General features: G+C 35.0%; 2 protein-coding genes and 1 pseudogene across 2 annotated transcripts; 1 reads left to right on the plus strand and 2 right to left on the minus strand.

The window, feature by feature from the left end:
- Positions 1-2712: 2712 nt before the first annotated feature.
- LOC141703694 (protein FAR1-RELATED SEQUENCE 5-like) lies at positions 2713-4011 on the minus strand. Its single transcript, XM_074507134.1, has one exon. It carries the CDS (start codon positions 4009-4011, stop codon positions 2713-2715), a length of 1299 nt encoding a protein of 432 aa, XP_074363235.1.
- Positions 4012-7654: 3643 nt separating this feature from the next.
- On the plus strand, positions 7655-8882 carry LOC141703692 (U-box domain-containing protein 28-like). Its single transcript, XM_074507133.1, has one exon. It carries the CDS (start codon positions 7797-7799, stop codon positions 8772-8774), a length of 978 nt encoding a protein of 325 aa, XP_074363234.1. The 5' UTR covers positions 7655-7796; the 3' UTR covers positions 8775-8882.
- Positions 8883-9085: 203 nt separating this feature from the next.
- On the minus strand, positions 9086-11391 carry LOC141703693 (L-type lectin-domain containing receptor kinase S.6-like; annotated as a pseudogene).
- Between the last annotated feature and the right edge of the window lie 386 nt (positions 11392-11777).

An 11777-nucleotide genomic window follows, 5' to 3' on the forward strand; every position in this document is an offset into this window, starting at 1 on the left:
AGTTTTGTGACTTTGCATTTTTCCCCACGTGTGATAGCTCTCATTGGTTTTGTTTGTTGTTAATCTCAACAAAATGAGAGTGCTAAACATTGATCCTCTTAGGGACGACAAAGACACAACAGGGAACATCGCTCACCCCTTCCAGTATTACATTATGGTAACTATATCATTCTTTATTCCCTACCAGTAGTTTTAAATAGATTAATAATTAAATAATGACTTGTTAGGTTCATCCGTGTAATATCATTCTTAATTCCCTACCAGTAGTTTTAATAGATTAATAATTAAATAATGACTTGTTAGGTTCATTTCCGTGAAATATCATCTTTAATTCCCTACCAGTATTTTAAATAGATTAATAATTAAATAATGACTTGTTAGGTTCATTTCCCGTGAAATATCATTCTTTAATTCCCTACCAGTAGTTTTAAATAGATTAATAATTAAATAATGACTTGTTAGGTTCATTTCCCGTGAAATATCATTCTTTAATTCCCTACCAGTAGTTTTAAATAGATTAATAATTAATAATGACTTGTTAGGTTCATTTCCGTGAATATCATTTTTAATTCCCTACCAGTAGTTTTAAATAGATTAAATTAAATAATGACTTGTTAGGTTCATTTCCCGGTGAAATATCATTCTTTAATTCCCTAAAAAAAAAAATAAAATAAAAAAATTCTTTAACCAGTAGTTTTAAATAGATTAATAATTAAATAATGACTTGTTAGGTTCATTTCGTGAAATATCATTCTTTAATTCCCTACCAGTAGTTTTAAATAGATTAATAATTAAATAATGACTTGTTAGGTTCATTTCCCGTGAAATATCATTCTTTAATTCCCTACCAGTAGTTTTAAATAGATTAATAATTAAATAATGACTTGTTAGGTTCATTTCCCGTTATTTGCAGGAAAAGTTGATCCCATATATGCTCAATTATTTGCATCCATCTCGATTTCCATGAAATATACCGGGTTCATGGTCTTGATGCTCGACCCAAGCAAGATGGTGGCAATGATTGTGGTGTGTATGTATCCAAGTACATGGACTATGCTCAACGGGATCTCCTTGCCATCAGCTGTGTGGAACCCTAAAGTTGATGTACAGACTTTTCGCTATCGGATGGCGCACGAGTTATCAAAAGGGGTTGCTAGACACATTTCTGAGTGGGGCATTCGACAAAGAGAGGCGGGACACTAGTTTGTTATTTGATTAGTGACTTGTAGTTACTTTAGTTAGTTGTACATATTTTGCCCGGTTGTATTTTATTTAGATTGGTTGTATTTATTTTGGTTGGTTAGATTATTTATTTTAGTTGATTTGTTTGTAGTTGGCATATCAAGGCCTTTTTTTAAGTTTGGTTTGGTTTGGTTTGGTTTGTTTATAGTTGGCATGTCAAGGCCATTCATTTTTAAGTTTAGTTTGGTTTGGTTTGTTTGTAGTTGGCATGTCAAGGCCATTCATTTTTAAGTTTAGTTTGGTTTGGTTTGAAATTTTACAGGTTTTTGGTTGACTTAAAAATAAATAGGTCATGTTTTTTTATTTTACAGGTAAAGTTTAACTTAAAAACAAAGAGGTCATGCCGAATTTGTTATTATGTACTTTGAAATATTAATGAATTTTAATTAAATATTTTCAATGTTGTTAATGTTAGTACTTGTTGCCATTATTAATAATCCCAAAAAAAGAAGTGACTCCAAAAAAAAATTTGAAAAAAAAGTTTTTTTGAAGATTTTTTTTTCCAAAATTGGGCAGAAAGTTTTCTGTAAAACAGAAAAAGTTTTATATAAAAATAAATCATTTGCAAGTGCAGTGACCAATATGCAAAATTCGGCAAAGCCCAGTTTAGGCCCGCAATGTTTCATTGCGGATGCCGCAATGTTTCATTGCGGATGCAGCATTGTTTCATTGCGGGGGTAATCTGGGTTTTGCATAAATTTGCAGATTGGTCATTGCACTTGCAAATGATTTATTTTTATATAATACTTTTTCTGTTTTACAGAAAACTTTCTGCCCAATTTTGGAAAAAAAAATCTTCAAAAATAACTTTTTTTCAAATTTTTTTTGGAGTCACTTCTTTTTTTGGGATTATTAATAATGGCAACAAGTACTAACATTAACAACATTGAAAATATTTAATTAAAATTCATTAATATTTCAAAGTACATGATAAGAAATTACAATCAATTTTTTCCTTTTTTTCCTAATAATCTCGAGGGACAATTTCTTCTATCATGGCCTTCTTCCCTCGCCCCACAAAAACTGCACTTTCGAAATTGTTTATTTGAACTTGACGTCTCGATACCACTTTTGAATCTACCCGCTTTTGGACGTCCTTTTGTTTGTGACCTTGGGGGATCTAATAACGGATCATCTTCTTCATCACTTTCATAGTCCTCATTTATTTTTTTCTCTCTCTTTCTCCCGGAAAAGACTTAATCACATACTCCTTTTCTCTCTTGATCACGCTCATCAAGTAATTGTACCGCGGAACGGAGCAACTACCAACAACGGACAAACCTTGGAAAGCTTTACACAATCCACTATATCTTGCCGTTTGAGATTCTACAACATTACCAAGCATCCGAGGCGTACACGGTAGAGGTCCCGCAACTTTGTTTCCGTTTATTGTCCACCTCATTGTTACAAGATCTGGTGGTATCATCGTCTTTTGTTTCTTGTTAAGGTAACGGATCATGTGTCTACAAATCATCCGGAATGTTCAAATTTTTTACATGTACAAGAATAACTCCCGTCGATGGAAACCTTCAAGAAAAAATTCCTTCTATTAATCTCCGGCAAGGTGGACTTTTCTACCAAATACATCTTTGAAAGATAATCTCCACAACCTTTCATGCTTTTCACAACAAAAGATTGACTTTTTTGAAGCTCTTTTTGAAATCGCTTAAACATCTCTTTTGTGTATATCTTGGAGGCATGTATCTCCATTGACGAGTTAGAGAATAGTCTCCTTTCCTTGTACTCGGTGTCAAAATCGGCTTGAACCTCCCGTAAATATTGTGAGTCCAAAGCTTTTTGTGAATTCTCAATGAATTCTTTCAAACCGGTCGACGCTTTCACATACTCATCAAAAAATGAATTCATAGACTCGCTCCTTGAGGTGGTAGTCATACCGGCGGCAAAATGTTGTTTCGTGAAAGCAAAAACCCATTGCCGTCTAATTGCATACATATCATTTAGCCAATTGTGATTTTCAAGATCATATTTCTCTTTCAAGTCCTCCCACCTACCTTCAAATTCCGTTGGTGACAATGACTTGTAGATACATGCATTAAAATCCGTCTTGAACTCCGAGTATTGAGTATACAAAGTAGATAGTTTCTCGGGAAACTTGCTACTAATATGCCACGTACAATATGTATGGTTGGTGTTAGGCATAACCTCAGAAATGGCATTACTTAAAGCGATGTCTTGATCCGTAATAATGGTAATAGGTGGCTTGTTATCGACCGCTTCCAACCAAGTCTTCAAAACCCATCTATAAGTAGTCTCTTTCTCGTCCCTTATAAGTGCAAATCCAAACAAAATATTTTGGTAGTGGTGATTCACTCCCGTAATTGGAATAAAAGGCATGTCATACCTATTAGTCCGATATGTCGAGTCGAAAGTCACCACATCTCCAAAATTCTTGTACGCGTTAAGCGAACGAGGATCAACCCACACCAAACCCCTAACCCGATTCTCCTCATCCACATCCACTCGGTAGAAAAAATTGCCATCACTTTGTTTTTGCAAGTCTCGTAACAAAACCAATCCACACTCCGCATCACCGGAATCAAAAACCCGTCTTCGAATGTCACGTATTACATTTCGTACGTCTTGAGCGGAAAAACCAATTTTTTCAATACCACCACACGTCTCACTAAGTAAATTCATCACTTTCGGGGTCTCGATACCCGATTTGTTGAATAACTCAATCAAAGATCGGGTAAACGGATCTATGTTGCGTGATCTTTGCATGAAATTTACCTTATCCGATGTAACCATAGCATGATTGTGCTCTAGGTTGACCTTGGTTACTTCCCATTTGTTTGAGCTTACTTTGTGAGCAACACACGTACGAGCACGACAACAAGTTCAAGGAATAACATCTCGAGGTCGTTTCCCTTTAGCCCTATCTTCAACTTCCAAGGGTTTTGGGCCCAATCTTCCACCCTTTCGACATATATACAAACGTGACGATATACCACCATTTCTTGAATGCTTATGACTACTTCGAATAATTATCTCGAACCCTATACTTCGACCAAAACCTCGATAAAAACTTTCCGCTTCATCCAACGAATCAAACATCATACCAACACAAGGAACTACATCATTCATATTTCCAATAAAATTTTCATCATTAATTTTATCATCATCATCGCCATTAAAAGAATCATTACTATCATCGGAATCACCGTGAACATCGTGATTCTTCCAACCGAAACCAACATCATCATCACTATGCGTTTTTCGCTTCCCCGGATCATTAACTTTATCTTCAATACTATCAACATCTATTACTTCATCATCATTAAAGATTTTACGATAAACCCTCTTTTTGTGTGGGGGGTAACATAATTAAAATCGTTATGATCACTAGATGAACTTGAATAATCAAATAAATAAGAAGCCATGGATATTGAATACTAACCTTTTTTTTCAGAAGAATAAATTTGAGCAGAATGTTAAGAAGCAGTAAAAACAGCAATGTTTCAAAAATACAGACATTTTAAGGTAGGTGTGTGCATTAAATGCACGGCCGCAATGTTTCATTGCGATGGCCGCAATGAAACATTGCGGCACTGTACAAACCCCCAAGCCAACAACTGTAAATATTTGCAGTTTAAAAAAAACTTTACAACGTACCCCAGCAATGTTTCATTGCGGGGGGAAGTGTCCACCGCAATGAAACATTGCGGTTGGGTTGTTTATTTTTGTTATTTTCTTTAAAATTAGAAATTAATCAAAAATAATTATAAAAAATAGTTTCTAGACTTATTATATTTCATTTAATATGTTAAATGTTTTTGAAAATATAAATATTTATAAGAGTAACTTAATAATAATATCAACGTCGGATCAATTATCTCATGCAATTATCTAAACAAAGAATTAGATATTGAGAGATTATTAGTGGACATGAGAAATTAGAAGCATGCGTGTCCTTTTCTATTTCGAAAGAATCCAGGTAAAGTGTCCATTTTTATATTTTTTATAGATAACGAAAATTCGATAAATTTTCATTTTTTTAGTTTTTCACATTTTCAAATTTTAGCATTATATTTGTTTATTAAAATTTAAACTTGATAAAATAAATTGGACAAGTACAAGAAAAATAAAACATTAAATAATTTATTTCATTCAAACATAAATGGAGTACATTCAAATATTTTTTCAAAAAAAATACATAATAACATTTTATGTCGACGAGAATGATCAAACTTTAACGGTGTTGGAAGAACCGCCTTTATCACCCTTATCGTCGTCTTTTTTTTCTTCGACTTTTCCGCCTTCGCTTTAGCTTCATTTTCTTTTTTTTCTTGCGCTCAAGCGCCATTTGAATACGGCGGAGAGCTATTGCCATGTCTTCGTCTCCTTCGGGCCCGTCATAAGCCACACCATCGATAATTACCTTATTATTGTCATAATCATAGTAGAAAACCATTTTTCGGAAATTAGAGAAGATAATGTTGAAGAGAAAATGTAGAATAAAAATAGAGAAGAGAATGTTGAAAAAAAATGAGATGAGGCAGGACTATTTATAGGTGAAAATCTGAATTTTAAAATTCACAAGCTTCTGCCGGCGTGTCGGTCAACTTCTGCTCTATTGACCAGTCAATTCAACTGCCGCAATGTTTCATCGCGGCAATTTCAACAGTCAAATGAAATGTTTTCAGCAAATTTTTTTTTGTGCCAAATTTAATTTTGTGAATTTTAAAATTCTTATTAATATTGGCACAAAAATAAGTTTTGCACAAAAAATAAGTTTGACTGTTGATAAATTTTTTAAACTAAAATAACTCAATTCACTAAAAAGTATAAAATTAATAATATTATTTTTTAAACTAAAATTATTCATACGATAATTTAAAGAAAAAGTACCGAAAAAATTAAATTGATAAATTTATTATTAAAATTGATAATATTTTAATATTACTACTACTTATATTTAATGTTAACATATTTTAAAAAATTAATTACTGTTGAACATTAATATTATTTTTATACTTATAAATAAGTTAAATATTAGAATAAGCTAAAGAGAGGGGCAGTTTGGACAAAAATGAAACATTGCGGCCCAACAATGAAACATTGCGGAATGCGCAATATTTCCTGTGCATGGAAACATCCCGCAATATTTCATTGCGGAAGGCAAGACCCGCATTGAAACATTGCTTTCCCCGCAATGTTTCATTGCTGTGGGTTGGCTGGCTGTCCCCCCAACCCACGTTGGCTCCTGATTATTTTCCACATATATATATACATATACAAACACTTACATATTCATACATGCTAAACTAATGTCTTACAAATTTTATTTCATATAACATTAACAATAGCAAATTCAACTTATGAAAATTTGGTGGAAAAAGCGTTTTCAACAATCGAAGTTATTCCGGTGATAGGAGCTTATTCATCAACCGAACAATGTCCGGTGACCATTTCCGTCAAACTAGATATAAAGAAAAAGTAGTGTCGTAGAATTCGATTTGAAAGTTTTAGTTAAGTTTTACGAGTAAGTTTGTAATGAAAATAAAATTAATAATTATGAAATATGATATATAATTATTTTGGTGTGTTAATTATTTACATAACATAAATTGTATATTGATCAGTGACACAAAATCATAACAAAAATTATATGTTTTTTTATATTTTTGGCGAGCAGAATGCACCGGAAAGTTGTATTTGACAAATATAGATTACGGTTAAATTTGACTTACTTCGGTCAATTTTATATTTTTGACTGCTTTCGGTCAAAAATATAAATTTGACGGAATTCAGTCAAATTTGCTTTACGTTAGGCGGAAAAATCACAATTTTCCAAATTTTAAAATTTTAAGCGCCAAAATTTTAAAAAAAAATTCAAATTTTAGGCGTCAATTTAAAAAAAATTCAAATTTTAATCGATTTCATATAATTTTTTGGACTTGAGTTGGAACCAAATCTTACAGAGCACAGTTCGAGGAACTGTCGGCTCGATCAAATTTGAGTCATGAATATTCTCTCAAACTATGAAAACAAACAATCAACATGCACCACGTACGAGTCTAGATAAGATAAAGCCAAAGTATCACTCATTAGTTAAATCATTAGTTTCCAGATGTAGGGTACAATGAGCAATATTAAATCCAAATCTATCTTTCCAGATTTAACTAAAAAAATCTTTGTGTTTGAAAGTGAAAGATCTAGCGGGCCGGTTACAAAGTAACGAAATTGCAAATGAGAATGCTACCTTGAACTTTCTAGCCAGATATCTGATTTAACTTTAGTCCCCACAAGTATTATTACACATTAACATATACTACTTCGTTAGAAACGCGTTTTGATTCTTTCCCAACCGCCAACACGGAATTCAAAGGCAAATTACTATTCGCAACTCACCAGGCCCTCAGCCTAGTTTATATACATGTGCTACATGTTCGTTTATTTGCAACCATTACATTTTATACTTGATCATTTACAAGGAGTGTATAAAACTGGCGAAGCCTAATGAGGAGCTACAAGTCACCACCCCTGGTTTCCTCTCGTGTCCTGCACCATCCCAAGCAACGATAAAATCTCCGATGATCCTCAGTTCTGGAGTCACTTGCAACTGTTGTGGCAACACAATGCGCGATTATATTGATAACATTGTCGATAATAGTTCAGAATGTTGCACGATTTCGCTGTCAAAAGTATATGAGTTTGCAAAGCTGTCAGCTGAAAACCGCGAGTTTCTAGCAACTTATAAAGGATTTGTTCCAGCATTTGTTGAGATTTTGAGCAATGCTTCTGATGTTGAACTTATCGGATTCATAATGGAGGTTTTAAATTTGTTGATATCAGAAGATGGTAGAGTCAAAAAACAGTTACATGATTTGATCTTCAGAAATAACAAAGATTGTTTGTCTCTGTTTATTTTGTTGCTCGAAAAAGGTAATTTGAACTCGAAGATTAATTCAGCAAAACTTCTGGAGTCAATTGCATCTACGATGAATTCTCAAACAACAATGTTTGAAAACCAGGCGTTATTAACAGGATTGTACAAGTTAGTGAGTTCAAAAACTAACCAAACAGCTCGTGCTGTTGGTTTATCGTCGTTGATCGCTGTTTCACAATCAAGAAACGTGAAAACTAAGCTCGTCCATCTCGGAATTGTTCGTACAGGAGGGAAAATTCTCTCTGATCCGGGAACAGAAGTTCAGGTTATCGAGAAAGTGATGAAAGTTTTAGAAATGGTGTCTAGATGTCCAGAAGGACGAACAGCGATATGCATAGATGAGAGATGCTTAAAGGCAATAGTAACGAGGCTAATGAATGTATCAGTAACAGCCACGGAGCATGGCATTGGAGTCTTGTGGAGCTTGTGTTATCTATCTGGTGACAGGATGGCTAAGGAGGCAGTTTCGAAGAGTAATGGAATGAGGAAGGTGGTGTTGGTGATGCAGAGCAAGTGCTCGGGGAGTGTGAGGCAAATGTGTGGGGATCTGGTGAAGGTGTTTCAGGTTAACTCAAAGTCCTGGCTAACCAGTTACGAGACCAGGACAACTCGCGTGCGTTGATAACTCTAGCTGATTCGTCCTTAATTTGTTGTCATGATACCTCTCATTAGCTATTCTTGCTGTATCTAAATTGTTCATAGTAATATAATCCCCATACAAGATTTGTCATTTACAAAGATTCTTTGATGCACTGTTAATAAGCTATATCAGACAAAACAGTACTTCCGGCTAACAAGTAAGGTCCAGAATTAACATAAACATTATCTATCATTTGGATATCTGCTGGTAACTAAAATCAAATCATATCTGAAAGCAGTGCACTGAAAGTAATCTACAAAGGTCACAATTCAGAATTCAAACATAGTCTGTTCAAGATACAGCTTGTGACATTAAGCATTGGAAAATGTAGTACATTTAATCAAAGCTAGTAGAGCACACTACCCTTAAAGTATAAAATGCACAATTGATTATCTACAGTACCAAGAGGGGAGAATGAACAAGCATGTTCAGCAGCTTAATACAATTGTTTTGAGTGCACATGTACAATTTGAATCAGTAAATCTTTCTCTAACTAGTTCTTACTTAGATGAGTCCCGGGGGTTGACCATGGTGTGCCATCCAACCCTTCATTAGGTTGTCTCATATCTTCAGAATTCTCACTCAATGCCCGGATCCTCACAGTTGGCTTAGAAGCAGGCAGTTTACGCAATGGTGCCTCCCCTTTAAGCATCCGTGCTACTTCTATCATTGAAGGCCGCCTCTCTTGATTAGGATGCACACAAGACAGCCCAACCAAGAAGATTCTTTCCATCTCCACCCTATTAAAGTTCCCCATCAGTGTAGGATCAGCAGCAGCCATTAAATTCCTTTTTTCCCACACATCCCACATCCAATCAGTCAACACAGTCCCATCATCATTTACAGGCCTCCTCCCCGTTGCTATTTCCAGAGCAACCACGCCAAAGCTGTACACGTCTGTATTAACAGACGGAATACCAGAGTACACATACTCGGGAGCAAGATATCCCATAGTTCCAGCTGGAAGAGTCACATCTCTTGCCTTGGGACTATGCTCATAGACTTCTGCTAAGCCGAAATCTCCAAGCTTGGGACTGAAATCATCATCAAGCATAATATTGGAAGTCTTCAAATCTCTATGAATTATCTGTTTCTCACACTCCTCGTGTAGATATGCTAGAGCAGAAGAAATGCCAAGAACTATATGCACCCTGCGCTCCCAAGTGAGGAGTTTTGTGGCTCGAGTGCGTGAGTGTAAAATCCTGTTAAGGCTCCCATTAGGCATGTACTCATAAACTAGCACAAGTTCATTCCTCTCACAGCACCATCCTAAGAGCTGAACCAAGTTCTTATGCCTTCTACACCCCACCATTGTCCCAAACTCGTTAGTAAACCGATTATACAGAGCGCTAGTTCTTTTTACCTCGCTGAACCTCTTTACTGCCACACTACCAAGAGAAGGGAGTAATCCCTCATAAACGACTGCTGATGCTCCTGCACCGATGATTCTCTTCCTGTTAAATCCTTTTGTAGCTGATCTAATTTCAGTCAGTGACAACCTTTTTGGTTTTATTGGCCTGAAGCCTCTGAAACCTCTGAAACCTACTTACTTGACCTTCACTGCTTTTTAGAGCAACATCTCTCTTCCTATTTCTCATACACACAAAGTACAAACGAAGAAATGCAATCACACACATGACAGAGACCACAAAGCCACCCAAAGCAAGGGCCACTTGTAGTACCCTTTTACGTTTCTGACGATGATGATCAGAGTCACCAACATCTGTACTAGCACTACTAGAATCCCCAGAAAGACATATCAAACACTCCTCCAAGTCATCTGTAAATCTATCAACCACAACTGACGAAGACACAAACCCTGAAGTTCGAAACTGCCACTCATCAACAACATGAACTGCAGAACCTCTACCATTAGAAGCAGAAAATCCAACATGCATAAATTCCTTAAAACTCTTGGAAATATCAATGTTACTAACAAGTAAAGGACTTAAAGGCCTCAAAAATCCAAAATAACCAACCAAACACGAATCATTTTCTCCGAATGACTATACTCAATCCAAACACTCATTTTCCTCCCACTCTTAAAATCAATCCCTCTAGACAAAGAATCAACAGAAGCAACGGAAAGAACAGAATTCAAATCAACACTAACATGATTCCCATTAATATCACCAAGATTAGCATTAAAACTAGTATCAAACTCAACAGCAAGAAAAGAATCTTGAGCATTAGATACAGGCATTCCCATAAAACCATCAGAAAGACTTACAGAACCAGGATTAGAAGTGATCAAGAATGCAAGCCCATCACCAAAAGCACAATGAGGAGCAGAAGGGTCAATTCTAAATGAAAATTTACAAGAAAAAGAAGCAACATTATTTATCGAAAAATCAAGAAACCTTATTGGGTACTTGTAAAAAGCTCTGCCAACACCAGAAGAATAAGAAGTAGACGTTGAAGAAGAACATGCAGATGCTTGTTGAGTGAGAATAATGGAGGTGTTCTTGAAATATGCATCACCAAGAAAGATGAAATCTTTGTTATTAAAAGAAGTTGAAGAGGACAAACAAGTGAAAAGAGTGGTGCAAATGAAGAAGATGAGAAGAGCCCAAAAGAGTTTTGTTGAGTTTGAAGGCATTGTGAATCAAGAATCAGGGTTTAGACTAGTGGGGTTTATGTAAAAAACAGAGATTTTGCAGGAGGAGTTGTTGCAGAGTGTGTAAATATTGTGTGTATGCATGTGTGTTTTACTTGAAGAATGATTGGGTGTTTGTTGGTTGGTTTATTGATCAGTGATCGCTTTAATGAACTGAATATAGATACTAGCAAATTTAAGAACTAATTTTGTACTACGTGTATATGCAATAACAATTTATTTTTATCGATGTTTTTTTTAATAGTGCTAATATCATCAATTAAAATTACCCAAATTTATAAATTTATGTAATTATTGTGAATTGATGACGGCATGGTAGAAAAATCAATTTAAGAAATCTCGACAAAAAGTCAAAAACAGAAAAAAGG

The sequence above is a fragment of the Apium graveolens genome, unplaced genomic scaffold, assembly GCF_009905375.1.
Source record: "Apium graveolens cultivar Ventura unplaced genomic scaffold, ASM990537v1 ctg6993, whole genome shotgun sequence".
Lineage (NCBI taxonomy): Eukaryota > Viridiplantae > Streptophyta > Magnoliopsida > Apiales > Apiaceae > Apium > Apium graveolens.

Bases quoted from the DNA above. Each gene is read 5' to 3' on its own strand.
- LOC141703694 (XM_074507134.1), bottom strand. From the start codon at position 4,011: ATGGTTACATCGGATAAGGTAAATTTCATGCAAAGATCACGCAACATA.
- LOC141703692 (XM_074507133.1), top strand. From the start codon at position 7,797: ATGATCCTCAGTTCTGGAGTCACTTGCAACTGTTGTGGCAACACAATG.